This window comes from Hypomesus transpacificus, chromosome 26 (assembly GCF_021917145.1).
Source record: "Hypomesus transpacificus isolate Combined female chromosome 26, fHypTra1, whole genome shotgun sequence".
Lineage (NCBI taxonomy): Eukaryota > Metazoa > Chordata > Actinopteri > Osmeriformes > Osmeridae > Hypomesus > Hypomesus transpacificus.
The window spans coordinates 5,562,100-5,585,614 of NC_061085.1; the positions used below are offsets into that span (position 1 = coordinate 5,562,100).

The 23,515-nt window shown below is 39.3% G+C and overlaps 1 protein-coding gene across 3 annotated transcripts in view; it reads right to left on the reverse strand.

The window, feature by feature from the left end:
* Window positions 1-958: 958 nt before the first annotated feature.
* The window catches only part of riox1 (ribosomal oxygenase 1), a 35,895-nt gene continuing 13,338 nt past the window's right edge, over window positions 959-23,515 (reverse strand). The window contains exons 4-16 of one of the 3 annotated variants that reach the window (XM_047049387.1): window positions 18,678-18,777; window positions 18,483-18,596; window positions 18,285-18,391; window positions 18,063-18,170; window positions 13,797-13,831; window positions 7,358-7,536; window positions 7,156-7,260; window positions 6,904-7,045; window positions 6,691-6,811; window positions 5,301-5,400; window positions 5,120-5,206; window positions 4,941-5,021; window positions 959-977 (exon numbers count right to left, since the gene is read on the reverse strand). In XM_047049387.1, coding sequence (XP_046905343.1) covers window positions 4,962-5,021; window positions 5,120-5,206; window positions 5,301-5,400; window positions 6,691-6,811; window positions 6,904-7,045; window positions 7,156-7,260; window positions 7,358-7,536; window positions 13,797-13,831; window positions 18,063-18,170; window positions 18,285-18,391; window positions 18,483-18,596; window positions 18,678-18,777 — 1,258 coding nt within the window. In that variant the 3' untranslated portion in view covers window positions 959-977; window positions 4,941-4,961. Of the gene's footprint in view, window positions 978-3,296; window positions 3,804-3,889; window positions 5,022-5,119; window positions 5,207-5,300; window positions 5,401-6,690; window positions 6,812-6,903; window positions 7,046-7,155; window positions 7,261-7,357; window positions 7,537-13,796; window positions 13,832-18,062; window positions 18,171-18,284; window positions 18,392-18,482; window positions 18,597-18,677; window positions 18,778-23,515 lie in introns of those variants that run through there. The other 2 variants (XM_047049385.1, XM_047049384.1) reach the window with 2 other exon arrangements.

Here is a 23,515-nt window from a genome sequence, read left to right on the forward strand (position 1 = left end):
CAGCTTATTGACCTAAAAAACAGACATTAACAAGTTATCAGGCTTTGTCCTCTGTATCAGCTCTCTTGCCATCTGATCAACTACTTTTGAAATAGTATCATACTTCTTCCTACTTTTCAAAGTATCTACTATACTTCTTTTCAAATTGACAAAGCTAGGGGTCCTTACAAGAAGACTATAAGATGTGATGCTGCTATTGATTAAATGATATGGCCTGATACCAATGAAACTGGCATTGATATCAAGTTCCGACCATTATAGTATGGATCTGAATGGAACCGTAACCTAAGATCTCCACATTCTCACTCACAGATATGCGGGCTGAATCTATCACTCTGCCTGCGTTGCGGTGCTTCTTCACATTCTCCCCCCAGTCACCAACATGCAAACTCTCCTCCTTGGACTTAATCCTCTTTTTTTGTGAGAGGCTTGCAAAACATGAAAGGCATGTTTTGCGGTTGACAGTATTCATGACCTGGCAGTGAGGGCAAGGCCTGCTTTTGGGTTTGGTCATTTTCTGCAAACATAAAGACATTGACATGTTATAAGCATTACAAGTAGGAATATGAGTAACACACATAAAATAATTATTATTCTTACATTTCATTCCTATGGCTTATGGGTATTGTAGTAAAGTATGAACTTCGGCATGAACATGGAAAGAAGTAATGTATATATTTGTCTCACAAACACCGAGGCAGGTAGCAAGCAGAGCGCGTAGGCAGGCAGATGGAGAGTTGGGGTGAGTGGGATGTTTCTTTGGGACACAAGAAAGTGCAATATTAGAACACTTTGAATACAAATAGTAGATAATAGACTCGGAAGTACAAGGAGGCCAGGAACGTAGGTACCAGGTTGTAAAAACAACAATCTGGCGGTGAGTGGAGGGCAAACCAGGGTATGTCACCGCAAGTTATTGGGAAACTGGACCGCAGGTGTGGATCTTGTGCAGGTAGGGTGGACTGGATCACTGGAGCCTGGAGATTCACACAAACACAGACAAACAGAAAGACAAACAGAAAGACAGGCAGAGTCTGTGGAGGGCGTAACACAGGTGGACAGAGGTAGGTGGACACAGGTATACACAGGTACGTCCTGACAAATTATTAAAATAGGCAGTAAGGCAAGGATATGGTGAGGTAATAATATGGTGAGGTAATAAGGATATAAATATCGTTTCCAGAAAATGCGTGACTTCAGCTGCAAGTAAGAAAAGATAAAAAATACAATACAATAAATGTCATACCTAGCAAGCTATGAGATGTAAAAAGGACCACGCCAGCAAAGATAAACATTGGTCTGAGTCCAATGAAAGTGCACCGGTTCATGACCTTGCATGACATAACGTCAGACTAGCTAACTACCTAGCACAGTGTATTAGCCTATTTTTGCAGTTTACAAAGTCAATTAATTTATATTGGTGATGCAAAGCACCGGGCAATGTACGTCAAACATAATAACATTAAACCAACCTAAAAACAATAAAAAAAACTGTATAGTAGGATAGTATCTTAAATATACGTTTACCTCATCGATAATAGCTTACCTTTTCAGTACGAGAGAGCGGAGGTTTAGGTGACAAGAAGTAGTTCCAGCCAGATATTGAGTGAGCGTCAAACTTTTAGGCGACTCGTGAATAATAATAAAATTACAATAATGTTGGATAATTTATAGGTTTTGCTGTCAGTGCATTTGACATGATTGCTTCCATGCGCTTAAAATTATGATTAAAATAAAATGATATTCCTCCCCCGATGGATTCTATTTTTCTTTTATTTTTTATGCATATAGGCCTACCTTTTTAGATCGGTTTATTTGGTATCAGTCCATTTTATAAATAACTTTTATGTCCTTAAATAAGGTTTATGTCATTGATAACGTTTATGTCTTGGATATAACAAAAAAAATCATGTTGAAAGCACATCGGCCGGATTTTTACTCATCGCTCATCAAAATCTATGGGAGACCTAATGCGTCAAAATACGACGCCATAGTTCACAATTTTCTACGGGAAAAGCCGAACATATTAACATGGAAGTCAATGGGCGTCCCTAGGCGTCAAAAAACGACGAAAAAGGCGTCCCCCGGCGTCGGTATAGTGACGCCAAAGGGCTCTGCCCAAGCGTCAATATTTGACGAGTTGGGATGAGACTGGGTTGGTTGACAACAACTATGCGGTGCTTAACATACGTCACATACTCTGTTGCTTTGATTGGTTGTAGATCTATCCAATTGAGCGAAGAGGCATTTGTTTTCCAGGCTCGTTTGAAACACGCCCTGTAGTCAAAGCCCAACGGAGAGACTCATATTCTGACTAGAATTATGAGTATGACAACGTCAGGCTAGCTAGCTCCGTTACAGTGGTGGTGAAGGAGTTGGCTAAGGCGAACGCTTGCAATTGGTTATGGCAAATCAGAGTGGCTCTGGGCGGATCCAATAGTTTTAAACTTCAAGGAAGTTAACGTTTGTCAATGGAGATATCCCAGACCCTCTGTACAAATGAAATGTACAAGGGTCTGGTTAGGACCAGGCTAGTCATTGCCCCCAATCAAGCAGAAGAGAAATTTGTGAGATTGACGACACAAAGTTAATCATCGAAGATGAAATGTAGTTGTATGCCCCACAGCACGTATTTTTATAAAGACTACGGCAACAAAAGCCAAACGTTAACACGTTATGTTGGGAATGGGATGCTGTTGCGACGGTTGTTGGAGCAACAAGTTGCCTATATGGCCTGTAGCCTATGCCATGTTTATGTACCATGTCAGCTTTACATGTAGGCTATAAAAGGAAAGCTCAGAGAAGGTGAAAGGCTTGGTGACCGGCGTGAAGAAATGCGCATCTAGTGTGAACAGCATCGCGCCATTCTTAGCAGATTGTGGCGCTTCAGGGCGCTTCGCAGCCAGTGTGTCCCAGGTGTAAACTAGATTGAATCTATGGCTCTGGATTGATTGCAATGTCTGAACGTCAGTTTCCACGCCTACTGGCCTCCTCTCATCATATTGGGAACAATGAACGAATGAATGAATACATAAATAAATATAAGTATATAAATATATAAATGAACAAATCAATGAATAAATTAATCAATACAAAAATAAATACATACATAAATGTAAAATATAAGCAACTATTGATTGAAAATTGTGTATTAATACATATTTACATTTAGCAGATGCTCTTATCCAGAGCAACTTACAGTAAGTACAGGGACATTCCCCCCGAGGCAAGTAGGGTAAAGTGCCTTGCCCAAGGACACAACGTCATTTGGCACGGCATTCCGGCAACCTTCTGATTTCTAGTCCGACTCCCTCACCGCTCAGCCATCTGACTCCCTTATACAAAGCTTCGTTTATTTCTGTCTAAATCCATGGATGTGGACATTTATTTATTCATTCATTCATTCATTTGTAAATATGGCAAGTTTGGTCCTCCATATGTGCACGCTGTAAAGCAACAATACACCATTTAAGCTTCCGTGGGCCACATAAAATGATTTAGGCCCACGGGCCTTGAGTTTGACACGTGCTATAGATCCAAATGCAGATGACACTTCGGTCACTGTTCATACTGACACTAGTGAGTTATCTTGATTTAAGGTCATGCTGTCAGTGTTTAAGTTTGTTATGCAATGTAAACAAGAATGTACAGTGTTAACTAATATACCAATGGTGTACCAATTTCCTAAAGCTTTGTACTTGTTGACCTTTGAAGGTTAGCAAGTAAATACTTACTGGTTTGAATTATGTTTTTATATTTGTCCATTATCTGCTCACAAAAGTTTAACTCTGCCAGGGCTGCAGCTAAAAGAATAAGGCAAAAATAAAATTGCCATAAGGAAACATGTAAACAACACTTTCACTTGATGGAAAACACAATTGTAATTATAGCCTATTAAGATCTACTCATGCCTTAATGATGAAGCAGTGACATTGATAAGCCCATTAACTTCAGTTGGTATGCTTTATTTTTTGTACTGGGATAACATGGCCCTCCAAAGAGGTAACTGGGTACAATTCACACGCATGTTCTCTTGAGTTCTTGAAGGCAGAAATTTCCATATTTTTAGGTAGACAAAGAATAATTTAACTATTGTTTTTGGCAGTCTGTAAGGAAAACGTAGTTTTACTTGGAACGTGAGCCCAGGGATGTTCCGTCTCCTCCAAATCACCCGTTGAGTAAAAGTATGTTGCATTAAAAGTACTCGTACAATTTATTCAAAAAGTTACTGAAATAAATGTAAAAGATTAAATATGACGCATCATTACCCACGTGCAAGGGTGATACCTCTCATTAGGCCATCTTATAGTTGACAGTAATTCAGCCAATAGCGTTGTCAGCTAACAACAATGGTGTCTACTGGGCCCCTCATTACTCCTAACGTTTTTTCTTCCAAGTTTGCTGCGTACAAGAAGTGTGCAACACAATGCACTATTGAAACTTCCCTTGATTAACCCAGGATACATACAGTTCAGGGACGTAAGTTTAATATCAGCTTTGGCAGGGACATCAATTGTTAATGTGAGCGTGCTGGACCAATCTAAATGAATGCACTGACTAAAAGTAAATTGTTAACACTCAAACTTCAGATTTTACATTGGCATAGCATATTTATACATGGGCACGTGCGACGCCCCTGGTATTGGAACTGTGTGTAACTCAATAAGTCACTTCAATGTTCTCTTCAATATCTTAATCCAACTGGGCATGCTCCGCATATTTTGTACATGCCACAAACCATTTTAAGACATGAATGCAGTAAGATTGTATGAACAAATCTGTATTAGTCTGTACAAACTCCAAATCCAAAATGTTAAAACAACTTTGACACAGTAACATGTAAGGTTTATTTCAAAACATAATGAACAAGATAAAGTATATCATATTCTGGAAGTGACATGGCATTGGCAACCGTAGCATCACAGATTCTGAAGACTAACCTTGAACACGTTTGTCAATGGTTACAGAGGATCTGCTGTGTGAATGATTGCTCTCTCAAACAGAAGCTCAGCCAAGGAAATCTAGAAGAAAAAATAAATACATAGGCTTACCCCTTAAACCTGTATGGCGCAAAATATTTGTGTTTTGCATTTAACTACACCCCTTGCCAAAAACACACCTTCACTTCAGATGATTCACATGGTAGGCTGCCCACTGTCACATATTCTGGATAAGAATTGATCAGATACTCCATGGCATCGGTATGCTATAAATGGAAGATGTTTGAATACAATGCATCAGTCACACATACTATAGACAAAGTGTAAATTAAAAAAGCAATAAGATGTCCTCAATCATACCTCTGGTTTTATTTCAAAGCTCTTAGGCTCTTCTTTGTGATAAACCCTGGAGTTATCAGCAGTGTAGTAAAGATGGACTGCCTCACCATCACTACACAATCTGTGAATGCATAAAGATGTATTGCAATGTGTCGTCACAAATGGAACCGTTTGATTGTTCAAATGGATGTCATCACTGGGATTCAGTGACGTGCAGTTATACAATTATTTACACATTTAACATTTTTACGTTTGAAATTTGGCAGGGTAGGCAGTGCCTACCTTGCCTACCCTGCCAAATTTCAAACGTAAAAATGTTAAATGTGTAAATAATTGTATTTAATAAACTTATATTTGTATTTTTACTGATTATTCTTGTGATGTATATATGCAATATGTGTGTTATTCCAATTGTTTAGACGTTACGATGACAAATGTAGCAGTTACGCATAATCAAATACAACAAAATGGTAGAATAAGCAGTGCTTTTACTGTCCATTCATTGCGGACGACAACGAAAAACTCATGTTTCGCATGCGCACTTCGATCCTGTATTCTTTAACATGTACGTCGAAAAGCACAACTCTGCTGTGCCTTTGCACGTAACTATGTTATGCCAGTAATCATCAACGTTACGTATCAAACATTGACCAATTAAAATCGAGAAATTACTGGACATTTGCGCAGCTGACGTCATTACACCAGCTAAGCGTAACCCCCGCGAAATTCAAAGTAAAAATGACGGCAGCAGTATCTCCCCATATCGTAGAACTAAGACATTTTTCAAAGCTCGATTTAATGGCAAAAATTAGTTGCTAGCAAGAGGGAGGCCCTATGCCAACCTTGCCTGAACTACACCAGCAAAAGGGACCAAAAATTGTTTGTTTCAAACGGACTGGTATGACAAAAAAGATTGGCTATGTGGCTGTGCTAGCAGTCAGCGGCTGTACTGCCATCCATAATCTACCGATTGGTGAGTCAGAAACTATTTTGGGTTTCATTTTGAGTTGATTGAATTAATGCCGACTGCAAGCCATTTGCCTTCATATTCAATTGAGCAGTGTGTGTTCTCATTGTTGCTGACTGACAAACATAATTGGCCGCTGTGCAATAGTTAAGGATAAAGATGGTTGCATTCTGATGCTGGACATTGGTGTGCGTGTGTGTGTGTGTGCGTGCGTGCGCGAGAGAGAGACTACGATATGTCATGTCATGAGAGTAAGATATGTCATCCTGATTGGACATTTCTTGATATCAACCGTGCATGTGTGCCGCGCTTGTGCGTACTGTTTTGACGTAGCCTAGCCCAAACAATAAATTAGGTAATCTGGCTTTCATAACTCAGTGCCTACCCTCTTACTGACATCACCGCACGTCACTGCTGGGATTCAATATTCATGAGAAGTAATACCTGGCACACCCAGCACGAATGAGACGAACTCTGGTCTGGCTCCTGATGTGTATGCCCACATCCTTGGCCTCCCCATCCTGCCACCTGGTAGGAGCACCATGCACACTGGTGTCATGTTCCACTGTAAGACATAATTATACTGTTAAAGCTCTGGGGTGAAAATTATTCACAGAAGAACATGTTTGAAGAACAACATGATACTGTATTAATTACCTGGAGTAAGCATGGGGGGCAGGCAATCATGGAAGAAGTCTATTGCCTTTTGATCCACAGCAGCATCCACAGGGGCATAAGTGGACAACTTCTTTATCAATCTGTCTATATGAGATAGAAACTGGGTCCTGCGTGGATCATCCTAGATGAACAAATACGTTACATAAGTTTCATAAGTTGTTTTATGGGATTGATAACTGAGATTAATAATCAATACATATACATACACACCAACACATTCAAAGGGGGTACCTTGTCTGAGTTTTGGACTCCCATGAATGTCAGGTAATCCAGAGGTAGTCCTCGTCTAAACTCAACATCCTCCTCCATGGCAATCTCCAGTGCTGCTGGGACCACCTAATAATTATAGCGAATGTAGCAATATCACTAACACAACTCGGTAATAACACAATAACAATGATAATTCACATGCTTTGGATTGTATATTGCAAACCTTCATCAACAGGTCTCCCCAGCTGTTTTTCTGGTAAGAGGAGATAGTGATGTGAAGGGAGTGTGTATCTGGGAGGCAGTTTCCCTGGTGAATGAATCCCCTGGGAAAATAAAGAAGGTCTCCAGCTTCCAGCACCACCTCCAGGATGGGCTTCCCAATCTCTGATTGGCTAAAGTTAGCTGCAGAATGAGGAATTTGATTAGGATAACCAAATAACCTATAAAATATTGCCTATTTAACGGCATGTAAAAAAAAGTCATTAATTTAAGGTTGATATTTGTTTTTTTTCAAGTTTTTACCATTGATTTACAACAATAAAATCACAAGCTGCAACACAACCCCAAATGCATAAGACAAAGACACGCAAAACGAAGCAAATCAACGACACTCGATACTAAACAAAATACAGCAGTCCCCCCCGAGTTTAGTCTTAATTCCTGCTGCCACTGTCTTTTAATGCATTCTGTGGATTGATCAAGTTCTATACAGGACATCTTGTATACATATGAAAGTAATTATTCTGGAGAGGTTATGTGAGTATTTCCTTGTTTGGGAACTGGTTCGCCCTGCTCATATTCAGTTTTTGCCATTTCCCTTCCCCAAAACTTATTTTACTGAACTCAGGCATCAAATTATATACCACTCAAACCCAGTAACAATTTCTTTCCAGAGGCAGTCAGGTTAAGGAACAGTTAATGCACACCCATACGCACTTCACATTGGTGTTGTGTCGTGATGTAATGTTTTTGTGTACTGTTTATTGTGTATAAATATATAATGCGTGCGTATTTTTTTACAATATATTTGAAGAGCATTTCTGTCTTTATTATTTTCGATGGGGATGGTGTGTGTGTGTGTGTGTTTGTTTATTTGTTTATTTGAAAGGATCCCCATTAGCAGACGCTGAAACGACAGCTAGTCTTCCTGGGGTCCAAAAAGTACATACAAAACCAGTAATCACAATCACAATTACTCACAAATAACGTATATAAATACACACCAAAGAACAATATTTTTTTTCTTTCGGAAAGTACTGAAAAAAGTAATAAAATTAATACAAGACAACCTGTCACATAATACAATCATGCTCAACCATTCCAGACGATTTTATAATGAAAGCAAATACAGTCTTGATCTTTTTTTTAAACCAGTTTTTCCCCTTGATTTCACGAACCCCACCTGGAAGATTGTTCCAAAGCACAATTGACCTATAAAACACTGTCTTCTTCAAAGAATCGGATTTTGTTTTCTTCATATCACGGCGCGTATTAATCAGTTATTATTCTAAATTGACAGGCGTGTGTCCGTCGTTCGCAATCAGGATCCTGCCATACTTTCATTTCTCTTTGCTAATCGGAAACGGCTGAAAAGCCATTCGTCAGACACTGTGTCAATCTCTGAAGATCCTGCAAGGCTAGATTTCAACACTTGCTAGGAGGTAAATCTGATATTTTAAATACCCTGCATGCCTTTTGATGGGCTACCAATTAACCAGTTGGCTACTAATTCATACATCCGCAATTTTATGGCACCAGAAATTGGAGTAGCCAATCATTACAGGTCAATAAAAAGTAAAGAAAGGCAAACTTTAATGAATGCTGTTTTAAAATGCTACGACAGCCGGGCCTACATTATTTAAGTGTAAACATTGTCTAAACGCAGTTCTAAATTCACAGTGCACAAACAAATTCAGGAAAGTAAATACAAAGCATTATTAACAGTGTTAACGTACACACATTTTAACGGCTTACATTTTTATACTGCGCGATTAATGTTCTTTTTAGCCTAGCAAAGGTTGTAGTTTTTTTCCACATGCTGTTGCAACAACTACTGGCGTTAGAAAAACTAAAACACCACACCGGATCTAGCTAGACCGGAAACAAAACAACAGGCACGCTGCACACACTTGTTTGGGCTTGCGAGCCGGCTAAAGAGTAGTAGGCTAATACTACGTTTTGAGTGGATGGCGAGCGCGAGATGCCGAAATGCATGCCAATAAGATTCTGAATGGAAAGTTTACTTCGAAAAATTGCCAAATGGTTCCATTGACTAGACCAAAGTGATCTGTGTGTTTTGTCGTTGTGAACTGAGTTATCATCGCAGCACGTCAAGTCTGAAATACCACTTGATGGCCAAGCACACAGCTGATGCGGATTCTCCGCCCCCTCGTCAAGCCAGGCAATGTTGTTTTCAATAAAAAAAAAACATTTGCACCAAGCAATCCGATCCACTTCTCCATGATGATAAGAGCATTAAAATGAGTAAAAATATAATTGGACAAAAAGAAATCAAGGGACATTTAGAATAGACAAAATATGTGATTAATTGTGATTAATCGCGAGTTAACTATGACATTAATGCAATTAATCGCAATTAAATATTTAAATCGTTTGACAGCACTAATTATTTATATATACACAGACACAGATCAGCCACAACATTACAACTACTGACAGGTGAAGTGAATAAGACTGATCTTGTTATGATGACACCTGTCAGTGGGTGGGATATATAGGCATGAAAGTGAACATTTCGTCCTCAAAGTTGATGTGTTGAAGCAGGATAAATAAGCGTCAGCATTTGAGCGACTGTGACAAGGGCCAAATTGTGATGGCTAGATGACTGGGTCAGAGGATCTCAAACTGAGTAGTGATCAGAGCCTATCAAAATGGTTGAAGGAAGGAAAAGCGGTGAACCGGTGACAGGGTCATGGCTCATTAATGACCGTTGGAAGCGAAGGCTGGCCCTGTGGTCCGATCCAACAGACAAGCTACTGTAATTCAAATTGCGGAAAAAGTTAATGCTGGTTCTGATAGAATGGTGTTGGAACACACAGCGCATCACAATTTGTTGCGTATGGGTCTGCATAGCCACAGTCCACTGGCATATGTGCCTACAATGGGCATCAGAAATGGACCACAAAGCAATGGAAGAAGGTGGCCTGGTCTGATGAATCACATTTCCACATGGATAGCTTGCGTGTGCGCTGCTTACCTGGGGAATACATGGCACCAGGATCCACTATGGAAAGAAAGCAAGCCGGCAGAGGCAGTGTGATGCTTTGAGCAAAGTTCTGATTGGGTCCTGTCATTTATGTGGATGTTACTTTTACATGGACCACGTACCTGAGCATTGAACATGTACACCCTTTCATGGAAACAGTAATCCCTGATGGCAGTGACATCTTTCAGCAGGATAAAGCACTCAGGAATGGTAAGAGGAACACAAGTTCAAGGTGTTGACAGCCTCCAAATTCTCCAGATCTCAATCCAATCAAGCATTTGTGAAATGTGCTGGACAAACAAGTCTGATCCATGGAGTCCCCACCTCGCAACTTACAGGACTCTAAAAGACCTGCTGCTAACGTCTTGGTGCCATATACCACAGCACACCTTCAGAGGTCTACTGCAGTCCATGCCTCAACAGGTCAGGGTTTTGGCAGCATAAGGGGACCTACACAATATTAGGCAGGTGGTCATAATGCTGATCACTACACACAAACACACTGCCTTTTTATTGCTTTATTGAACAGTTACAGAAAGACAGGAAATGTATGGGCACGAGAGAGGGGAAGACATGCAGAAATGGCCCGAGCTGGAATTGAGCCTGGGCTGCTGCTTAAGGCCTCAGCCTGTATGGCCATGGTAGTGGTAAGCCATTGGGGTGCAAATCCTGGTTTTGTTAGTACACGCTTGTGAATGAGGCCCACTACTGTCTTTATTGCCCAGCCATAAAAACGTACCAACTAGGGGTGAAAAAATAAAATAATTGATTCACATTTGAATCGCGATTCAGTCTTCTAGCGATTCACAAATGTAAAAAATCATAATAAATTTTTTATACTGTAATGTAATTTTTATTTATTTTTTTATAAAAAATAGCAAATAAATCGTGAATCGATTTTTTATCGATTCGTGACCCAAGAATCACAACCCTAGTACCAACTATGATATCTTATCTACATTTGGAGAACCTACAACAGTGAATTAATACTGTATAAAAATCATGGAAAAATCCTTTTTTTACCTTTAGATGCTTCAGTTCTAAATATTTCCAACGGTCCCCACAGTACAAGTTATTTTTCTGAAAAGGTAGCTAGCTAGCTTTAGTTAACTTCCGGAATAAGTTACCAAGCATAATACTCATCGCAATGCTACTACCATGCTAGTGTTACTTGTTAGCTTTCTCATTCCTCCTCCTCCTCTCATTCCTCCCTGTTTCAAACACTCCCCTCCGGCAGAAGGCTGCGGTCCATCAGGACCAAAACCTCACGCCACACAAACAGTTTCTTCCCTTCCGCTGTTGGCCTCCTCAACAAGGCCAAGAGCTCACACTGAGTCTAATGACTTCATGTCTTAAAACTTTTCACTTTTGCACTACAATCAATTCCTGTAATATTTGTATTTTATATTGTATTTTATATTGTAATTTGGCAACTTATATGTTATTTTATGCCCACTTTTATTTTATTTTAGTGTATTCCACTTATTACTGCTAGTTTTAGTATAGTTAGACCACATATTTAAATTTAAGATTCCTATATGTTTATTGTATGCACCTTCCTGCCAAAGCAAATTCCTTGTCAGTGCAAACTTTCATGGCGAATAAATCCCATTCTGTTTCTGATTCTGATTAGTACATTTTGAAGCCATACTTAAAGGTTTCTCACAGTTTTTGACCATCGGAAAATATTCAGTTGGAATGTTTGAATCACATGTGACTTTACGCTGTGGGACTCACATTTGAAAGATCACATGTGTGACGTTACTCTTTAACAGATTAATAGGCAAAGCCGAAACAAGCACGTTTCACCTTTTGCGAATGTCTACTTTAACCTTCACCATAATTTCATTTAGATTCCATTTCAACGACTTCCTGAGAGAGATTAGTTTTTGTCCCAAGTTTAGTTATTCCCTTTGGCGACCATAGAAAGTAGGGCTGGGCGATAATGGTATCGAAGTAATTACTTCCCTCAATAAAGATATCATAACATTATTGAAAATTAATTAACGTCGATAATATCGATAGAGAATAATTAGGAACAGCAGTCCATTTAATTTCTGTGATGCAGCAGGAAGTTGCCGAGAAATGGTATACGCCTACTAAAATACAAGCCCCTCGAGTGGAGTAGCTAATATTCAAACATCGGCAATACCGATATTATTTTTGTATAGAAATATTAGACACGTATATTACAAAACAGGCAGAACAAGAGATGTATTTAAATGCTCAAATAAAGTTACGATGGTGCCCCCCCCTCCCAACAAAACAAAACAAATGGGCTACACACTCAACTTCCCAAGCTCGCTGTGGGTGTCCTTCCCTCAGTGGGCTGACAAACTTTGACAATAGGCTAGGTCAACTTTTTCTAAAATGGGCTTAAAACGATAACAGGAGTCAGGAGAGGAAAAAAAGAAAGAAAGAGACTGCGAAATGGTGCCTGTGCATCACTTTCAGGTAAGTCCATCTTTAATCATTGTTAAATACGGGAAATGTGCTGCTAATTTAATGGTTAGCCTATGCATACACCTCAAACTTGCTGACGTTATTGCTAATGTTGGCACACACAAATGTTTTAACTTAGGTGCAAGCTAAATTGCGATTTTACTGTTAAACATTATCTATGCATTTTACAAGTAACTGATGCCAGCTAGCTGTTACTGTTCAAAAGTGCCCTTACTGGCATGCTTTCTCATTTCAATGTATTTACCTTAAAACCTGAGATTTGTCAAATTGTCATAAGCATGCAAGAACCTGTGGTATATATATGAGTGAGTCAATCTCACATAGATAAAGCAGAACATCATCTAAAGTAAAATGTTATGAAATGTAATGTTGTGCTCCTCATCTTTAAAGACAAAGCCTCATCTAGTCATTTTTCTAGGGCTGTCCCCGACTACGATTTTCTTTGGTCGACCAAGACTCGACTGAAACGTCTGAAAATCGACTAATCAAAATTAGAAACGGTAAAAAAAAAAAAAAAAAAAAACGTACCAAAATGTTCGCGATCTGACTCAATGGCTGCTGGACATTGCAGATTCTGCCGCTAATAGCCTACGAATAATAAGACTCGTATCACCATTCCTGTTGTAACTAAATGTAATGTAAATGTAATGAACTATGAAAAATAAACCGTTCTTGGCAGAGTTTGCATTCAACGTTTTTCGAGTCACCCGGTACTTTGTAAATGTGCTTTAATAAAATGCTGCCATACCACAGATTTCTTTGCCATTTTGACTAATAACACCGACAAAGTAGGCTATGGCAGAGTTTGTAGTTCAGCAATGTCAACACAAGCGGGAATCAGATCTCACACTGCCATACGGCAGCTCGACAAAAAAAATCTTAGTCGACCAAGAGCATATCGACCAGAAAATCGACTCGTCGACTGAGTGGGGACAGCCCTACATTTTTCAAAAAGAAATTAAGGAAAACTTACAACTTGAGAAAACGGGCAGGACCTCTTCTTCTGACCTGAAATGCAAAACAAATTCATGTTTAAATGGATTTCTGCAATTTACCAATTTGGGTTTTTTAATTAATGGGTAGTGCTGATTTTTGCAGAATTTGAACTTTGTCAAGGAAACTATATAGTCGTCACATCCACTCCCTCCTTCTAGGGCATTCACACAGTGATGCAAATATAATATAATAGTAAATTTGACCTCTTCAAAGGGTATTGGCATGTCCCTTTAACATCTCGGGCATAGGAAGTAGCTGCTTTTATTACTCATTCAGGGCTTTACTCATACACTGCTATGCAATTTGGTCTGTGGAATGCGCCTGCAACATTCCAGCATCAAATGAATATGGTAGTTTCTGGGTTGGACGGATGTGTAATTGGATGTGGTAATCGATAGCAACACCTGGCCGGAACACAGCGTACTCAGGCCATATTTCAGCGTTTAGCCAGAGTGTTTTGACAGTACAACAAGGATCTAATTAGACGATTGAATGTTTAGGTTGTCCCTGTGTGTTTGTTTATACTTTTTGACTGGGGAGAACAATGCGATCTTGTCAGCCGACTATAAAATCCTGATAATGTCGGGCTACTACAGACCAACTGCAGTCAAGCCTTACCCGCAACTTGTTTGACATCCTTTAGCCAATACTTTTTTTGCTGAATGATTGGAGGGCTAGACAACAAACGCTTTAATGAAAACATCACAGACTAACAACACAGAAATAAGTGACAAATCGACGAGAAGGCACATTAATTTTCCAACCCTGCCTTTGCTCCGCGCAAAAAGCGCCATCTAGCAATCGTTACATGTCAGAAACAACGCCGCTGTCCGGAGACTAAGTAGGGAAAACAGCTTGGCACTTCGTGTTTATTAACGGTTTGGTACGTTACATTCTTTTGGTCAGTTACAGGCCCAATATAGGCTATCTAAAGAGAAGGGCTCAAGTAAAAATAAATATATATACACACAACTTAAATAGAAAAAAATATATATATTTAACATTCCAGCAAAAAAAAAAAAAGATATCTTTTATATATATATATATATATATATATATATTAGTGCTTTGATGGTATATTGCTGGAATATTAAAAATATATATTTTTCTATTAAGTTGTGTGATAGATTTCTTCTTGAAAAGCAAAACAAAAAAGTTAAAAGAACATTTAGCCCATTTGATTTATGCAATGACAAAAAATACTGCACTTTCACTGAAAAACCATGTTCGGCTTTTGGCCAACTGTTTAATTTTGTTTGCTTTCGGTTTCGGACGATCATTTTCTTTTCGGTGCATCCCTACCCTAGGCTGAATACAGTCATGCATCAACAATATAAAATTGGCTACTGTTAATGTCGGATCTGGTTTCTCAGATGATCGAAAAGGACTGTCAGACATGGTGGAATCAAATACAAGTAGCTTTATTTACTTCAATACAGGATAATGGGTATTTCGCGCATGAAAAGCCCAACTGTTGCACAAGCACAAGGTTGCTTTATACTCCGCCCCTTTTTAAACCTAAATGTGTTGCAAGATCACCAGTTATTACCTGTTAATTTCCCTCGCTGGTCAATAATTTATATGCCAAGGGGGCCAGTCTGACATTCAACTCAGAATGCCTAATTTGGATAAGAAGTAGAGCCCATTGAGTTCTTCATTACTTGCTTATCAGTTATAACAGGCCTCCAACGCCTGGAGCAGAGTTTAGGATATGGACATTTGTTCCCTAACTTCCCATTTGGATGGATACTAAGTTTCCCTATCATCAATCCTCCTCTCAAGGATCTTTCCCAGATCAGCCTGGTTCACAAGGACAGACATTACATATTTAAAAGGCAGTCTAAATTCAATAGGGACCGTCCTCCCGTTTTCCGCTCCGACAGTAACAAGAGCTAGGGTTACCTGAGCCTAAATCTTAAGCGAAATTATTTATTTTTATTTCAAGCGCTTACCGTGCAATAATTTAAATTTTTTTGGTAATTATCAAAATAAGGTTATTTTTAGATTTTGCCTACTTACATTATTTCTTATTCTTATTATTTTACATTTTTAACTAAAGAAAAAGTCCACTTCGATGAAAGGTGACAAGTTTGCATCCCTGCTTTTCCCACAGGAATAAAGAAACATTTAAAGCTATTACCTTAACACCTGTTTTTTTCTGTCTTAAAATCCATTCATATATGTGTTCCTAGGGCTGCACGATTAATCGAATTTTAATCACGATCACGTCTTCCCACGATCAAATTCAAGTGATCGAGCAATATTTAAAATGCGTCATTCCGTTAATAGAAAGCTCCGTATCAAAGTTGTTTTTTGGAAAGCCAATCTAGCGCTCCGTCAACCAATAGGTGCGTTTGACACCGGCTGCGGCGCTGCATGGAGTTTTAGATGTTTCCCTGGTCCAACACACCTGATTCAAATGCATGTTCGTTACCAGGCTTCTACAGAGCTAGATAGCGACCTTTTATTTGAATCAGGTGTGTTGGAGCAGGGAGACATCTAAAACATGCAGGACAGGGGGTCCCTGAGGACAGGGTTGAGAACCACTGACTTAATAAATACGTGTTACTCCTATGCAGAGTGTAGTACTCGGTGTGCCTGAACGATAGGGGGGACAAGGCAGAGAAGACGGTTTAAACCAAACAGAGCGGCAATTCTGGGTGAGACCTGGCTGAACAGTAGCCTGACGTTGTCATACTCATAATTCTAGTCAGAATATGAGTCTGAGAACTCTCCGTTGGGCTTTGACTACAGGGCGTGTTTCAAACAAGCCTGGAAAACAAATGCCTCTTTGCTCAATTGGATAGATCTACAACCAATCAGAGCAACAGAGTATGTGACGTATGTTAAGCACCGCATAGTTGTTGTCAACAGAACTAAACTACAAGTAGACTTGAAGTATGCTTGAAGAATGAATACAAACGATTTTTGCCGGTGTTGTAAAATTAATTTAAGGGTAAGGGGAGTACTTGTTCACACAGTCAACCTTTTTGAGCGAAACAATAAAGGGCAATGCATATACGAACAAGTTCTCCGTTTAGGATTACAACTCCACAAAAGAAAAGGAGAAACCACAATGGCCACTAGGTTTTCATTGTGTCCCATCTTCTTCGCGACCATCAGGGCCAGCTGATAAATTAAACTTTTACCGAATCCCGTAGGAAGAACGGCAAAAACATATTTTCCATCGACAAATGCCTTGATTGCTTCTCTCTGTTCCTCTTTCAAAATTAATGCGCTGTCGATGTCTTCTAAAACAGACTCGATAGCAGACATAACATTCCAGATCTCCAGCGGTAGCCATGTTTGTTCAAAACGAATTCAACTTAAGCGCTGTTTTGTGACGTGGGTGATTACGTTACTGTTGATCATCTGTCCATCATCGTATAAAGCCCGCCCTGGCAATTTCATTGGTTCGCCCAGATTCTGGTTTTCTGTAGTTGGTCCCCAATACGAGACCCTCCAGACCCAACTTCCCGACCAAATTTTCTTTTGGGCGGGGAGAAGTTGGGCTGGCAGCCAGTCTAGCTGAACAGCTAGCTGGTGGGACAATTTTAAAACACCAAAAAGTATTGCTGGAGGAGTATGTAAACAGGGCACCGTGGCGGGAGGGACGGGCAGGAGTGGCGTAACCATGACAACGATTGTCATGTACCCATGTTAGTGTGGACGGCAAACATTTGGAAAACGATATGAAAACGCTAGTTTGGACGGAGATCGTTTGTTTTTTATTGATTGTATATTGAGTTTTATTCACATCCATTCTGCAGGTACAATGCATTGTGACAATCAAATTTGAATAGGTTAAAATCAACAAATAATTGTGATAATTAATCGTGATCTCAATATTAATCAAAATAATCGTGATTATCATTTTGGCCATAATCGTGCAGCCCTATGTGTTCCTACTGTAACCTACTGTGTTCTGATGACAGTCACAGTTCTATAATGTATTATCAGCCTGCCGATAATAAAATACTAATAAATCTATTGGCTGTATGTTTTTCGCTATTCACTATATAAAACATCCTCTGACCTTCATTCATCAGCGACACTTTGGTAGTACCACTGTGTCTGAACTGATCATTTTTATGTTGAGGTGTTTGTTAAACTCTTTCCAATTTGCTGATTGCTAATACTTAATATTGCGAAATCTGCATCTATTGTCATTTAATCTTTACTGCCAGAGTAGTACTTTTCATCAAAAAAATCTAATGCTTGTGTTGATTGTAATTACAATTACCTGGGGTTGTATACTCTCCAATGCTTTTTCCCTTCCAGCTGAACTACAAATGCCTCAATATCATCATAATGAGGAGCAAAGCCCTGTGTTCCAGGAGGTGTCAGATACCTGAGGATATAAAAATGTAGAACTCTTACTCATATTTCAGATCATTTTACTATACTGTTCTGACTGCAATGCCACTAATCTGGACGTGGAAGCAGATGTCTATTGGCTACTCACACATTGGCTCCTGCCATACTGCCAAAGTGCTCTTGAAGGATGGACAACACATTCCACACAGTGGAGGAAAAAGCCTGGGGATTCAACATGCGCAAGGAGCAACCATTCTGGGGATAAGAAGGAACAGGCTGGAGTTCAGTATCATCAGTCATATCAGCTCTTTGAATGTGGTATGACAAATCTGGTTATGTGGTTTACCTCATAAAAATCCCATACAGTGAAGGGCAAAGCCCTTCCTGGAGGGTTGTGTGTCTCTCTCTTGCCATTGGTATAGCTGGTGATGTCCAAGTTGACTCCATATTGAACATCATCCTTATAATATTAACAGTAACATTAATTTTTGGGGTCAGGAAGATACAGTATTATGACAAAAAACATGAAGAAAATACTTGCATGTCTCAAGATGCGATCAAACTCTGCTGTGGAGAACAGTCCCTTATAGTAATCTTCATTCTTGCGTGAAATGTGAATGGGCTTCTTTTCCCAAGTATCCCTGAGAAAAATGACGAATGTATCAATAAAGAACCATCTCCACTGCAATTTGAAACAAACTAAAATGGGTATGTACACTTTGGGAAGAAAAATGTCTCAGTCGACAGTGAATATGATTAATTTCTATATATAATAATAATATTTTGAATGGCTCAACTTAAATAATTGAAGAAAAAAAAATGCATTTGCTTCAGTTGTTCACATTCACTTTCAGTTTACTGAGACATCTGGTCACCGAGGAACAGCCATTGCGTGCAGATTCACTCCTTTTCACATTTTAGAACTGGATTCCCAGCTTGGTGTGATAGCATAACTGTAGCGGTTAGAACTGGTGAATATACGGCACAGTTTATGTGCGTAAATCTAAGAAATCAGGCACAGCCAAGTTTCAGTACATATGATAATGGATCTAAACTCGGATATGAATGCTTTGCTCCATTCCTGCTGTGAATCGAGCCTTTGTTTTTTTTTTATGGAAATGCTTAAAACAGAACTTTAAGCTCTGAGTATCATGTCCACAGAACAGAATTTTGACAATTTCTGAAAGGAAATGTTGAATTATTTGAATCTGCACTCGCTTCTCTCTTTCTCAACAGGATGGGTGTCTCAGTAAACACATTTAATTTGCAAGTACTACATTTCTATTACAAGAACTAAGTAGATAGTGTTTAAGTTTCAGTAAGATCTTAATACAGTTTCTGAGCAAATTAACTTAATTCATTTTACATCCAATTTCAAGTTCTATGCCAGGAGGAAACATATTGGTTTTGTTGAAATTATTATAATTATCTTTCTCCAAAAACCTCAATAACTCCTTTGCCCCTGCGTAACTTTTTTTCTTCGCATTCTGTTTGCTGAAACGAGACCACGTATGACCTTTCCAGAACCTCTGGGCCAATTTCACCCTTTGGTGGTGCTACAGGGACTGCTCCAAATCTGCCCCATTAGCAGGGCACTACACTGTGACCGAAATTATCGCATTTGCTACTTTTTGAAATGCCATTGCGACTGTAATTTTTAATGGGTGGCAAAATGTATCACTGATTATTTTTGTGCTTACTAGTGCTCAAACGATTAAAATATTTAAATCGCAGTAAAGGCCATATGGCAGGTTTATTTTTCCAACGAATTTGCACTATTTGGTTGTTGGTAATACTGTTATCCATTGTATTTGATGTCGTTGGGTGTCACAAAACGTAATATTATACGAAAAGTTGCTACTTTTTGCAATGATTCTTCTTTCCCCCACAATGCATTGCATGACCACGTTGGGGAGACGACAGACCTAAGCCGCTTTGAGACCATTGAAATCTATTAGAAATAAACACTAGGCTAGTACCAGAGAATGTCTAATATGGGCTCTGCTAGTACCATCAAAACGTGGGACATCTAATCGGAAATGTGTTTACAACGTCGTGGAAAATATTTAATTAGGGATTATCTTGGGGGGATTTTACAGGTGGGCCTGGCAAGCTAGCCCCTAGCTAGCCCACCACCACCTAGCCCCTAGCTATCCCACCACCACCTAGCCCCTAGCTAGCCCACCACCACCACCACCTGTTAAATGAGCTGCTTCAAATTGAAAACTGAGGCAATATTTCCAGTTAAGACACGTTTCTTAACATATGTTAATTTTGTAAATTAAACATCTAAACTTTTTTGTGACAAAGCATTTGTTTTTTGGAGTAATGCGTGTTTTACATGATCCGGCTTCTGCGTTTGTGACAGGCAGCTACTGACCGTTGTAGCCTGTATGATTTCTGTGAAATCATGGCCGAAATCTTCTATCACAGTATGAGTAATTTTATATCACGGTTACGGTATATATCACGGTATAGTAATTATTCTGTAAATTCAATTAATAAATGGTACAAAATAACCACATCATCCTTAATCATCACACTCGATTATTTATTACAAACAAAAACAACTGCCTCACGAGACAACACTTTAGTTAACAAGACTCAAAAGTTACGAGTACGAGCATTCCGATTGGCTGATGAGCAGTCATGCCATCCGCGTGGTGACCTACTCACAGCTCAATACGGATCCGTAATACGAGGGCTGTCCCCGACTAAGATTTTCTTTGGTCGACCAAGACTCGACTAAAACGTCTGAATTTTCGAGATCTGACTCAATGGCTGCTGGACATTGCAGATTCTGCCGCTAATAGCCTACTAATAATAAGACTGTATCACCAGTCCTGTTGTAACCAATGCCGATGGTATTTAGTATCTCTTACAATGTACTACAAATTTAAAAATATTGTTTGTTTAACATGCAAATCGTCAGAGCGCCCTTATCACTGCCTGAACTTGCAGCATGCGAATTTACGTAGTTAGAAGCTGAGTGGGGAACGTTGCAACAGAGAAAGATTTTGTTGTTTTGGCCGGAGAAGATAATGTCATTCGATTTGGATGTGATTCTTATAATAGGCATATTCATTTTTCAACCCAGCGCGTTAGCATGAGCGAAGTAGGGCTAGACCAATAATATAATCTACAATTTCTGTTTAACATTTTGTTAATTCAGCAATGATGACACAAGCGGGAATCAGATCTCACACTGCAATACGGCAGCTCGACTAAAAAAAATCTTGGTCGACCAAGAGCATATCGACCAGAAAATTGACTAGTTGACTAAGTGGGGACAGCCCTACCTAATACCCTCCGAAAATTTCAAAATGAGCGAAAGCGATCAGTCTGAGTTTTACTATCCATTTTTAACTTCAATTTTGGCGTATCAACCTTGTTAAAGCTCGGTCGATTGCCTCAGTTTGATATTTCCCAGCATGACCTCACTTAGTGTTAGTAAGTAGTTAACCTTCACTAGTCATCCTAGATCAAGAATTACACCACCAGTGTAATTTTACAACAATAATTTTACAGCACGAGACATAAAACAACACAACAAAAGACATCGAATTGGTTACCTGCAGAATGGGTCCTCACATATATAATTAATTAGCATCGGCATGAATGTGGTCCGCAAAGACAAAATAGACTACAAATTCCGTCAGACCAATGCAAATGTGCTTCAAGATCAAACGAAAATAACGAATCAAATAAAAGTTAAACTACAATTCTAAAGATCGCAAGAATGCGATTTGTATGATGGCTTATGTACAATACAACAACCAGACATTTAATTGAGACGTGTATACAAAAATATAGTATAAAAGTATACCGCGGTTGAAACGGTATAGCCAAATCTCTCCCAGTAGACATTTCTACCGTTCCACGGTATATACCGTCATACCGCCAAGCCCTAGCTAGTTACACTATGTAGGCCAGGGGTGTCAAACATACGGCCCGCGGGCCGGAACCGGCCCCCAAGGAGGTTCGATCAGGCCCGCAGGATAATTTGAAAGTGGAAAAATGCATAAAAGACATGGAATTAATATTTTTAATTCGCTGTAATTCATGGATTATCCGCGAAGGGGCGCACTCTTTCCATCAGAGTAGAAGACAAGCCGCATCACTGAGACAGACTGAAAACAGCAGACGGTATCAATTAATACCTTGGTCTCTACTAGGGATGGGCGAACGATGCCTTGTGAAGCTTTGGTGGTTTCTTCCGGATTGTGCCGGCCCAAAGAGCCGAACTATCGGCGCTTTGAAAATGAACAGCGTCATCTAGCAGCCGTTTAAACTGGCTGAATGAGGCGTAGTGGTTGTCTCCGACGGTAGACTACCCTACGTTATTCAATATTTAATTAAGGCTACATGTGTTCATTTTGATCTGATATTAGTGCTCACACATTAAAATGTTGTGATACATCCGTAGGCCTTTAGAATTATGTCATTTTCTCACAGTAAAAGTTAAAGGATATCGTACGAGATTCACTGGACTGGGGCGCGAACTTGGGATCCCAGATTCGCATTAACAATATGTGGCCGTACAATGCTTTAACCAACTACACCACCGAAGAGATCATTACGTGTTAAAGCGGTTGGACGGAGTTTATACGATATGGTCTTTATATCAATTAAACTAGATAACACAGAAGAAAGACATGATATTTTGGTTATTTATAGCAGAGTATGGTATAATTTTAATGGTCCGGCCCACTTGACATCTCCCTAGGCCGTATGTGGCCCACGATGCGAAATGAGTTTGACACCCCTGATGTAGGCTAACCTTTAAGCTAAATATCTATAACTTGTTTGGACAATTGGATTGTCGAAGAAAGTCAAACCTTAGTTATGGAGAATTCCGGTTTATCCACTAATCACTAGAATGGTAATTTATGTCTAACAAAATTATATATTTATAATCTATGTGCTGTTCAACATTGCCCACAATTATGTATGTTTCATATGTTTTCAAGTTTCTCTATCTTGTAATGAGTGGTTGAAAATTATTATTGTAAACATTGATGCATGAAATGTTCGTGTTCTCATTATTTCCCTTCAATAATCATACATATGGGTTCTAATACAGCGCGCCCAAAGATATGTGTGCAAGCATGGTAATATTTGTGCGCACGGGTGCGAGCAAATTTTAACCATCTATGGTTTTAAGTTAACCTATTGCAGCTGTCAGTTACGTGAAGAGGTGGTGGAACTCAAATACTCAAACCATTATTTGCAATGGGAAATGTTTATTCTTTACAACTAGCAATAATCGTGACTTGGATAAACCTCATAGGCTGCATCCTGCGATAGCCTACTGCATCTGCCCCGCTGTAACAGCCTGTCTAGCGATCTAGCTAGCTTACATTCACCTCAGTGTGAACA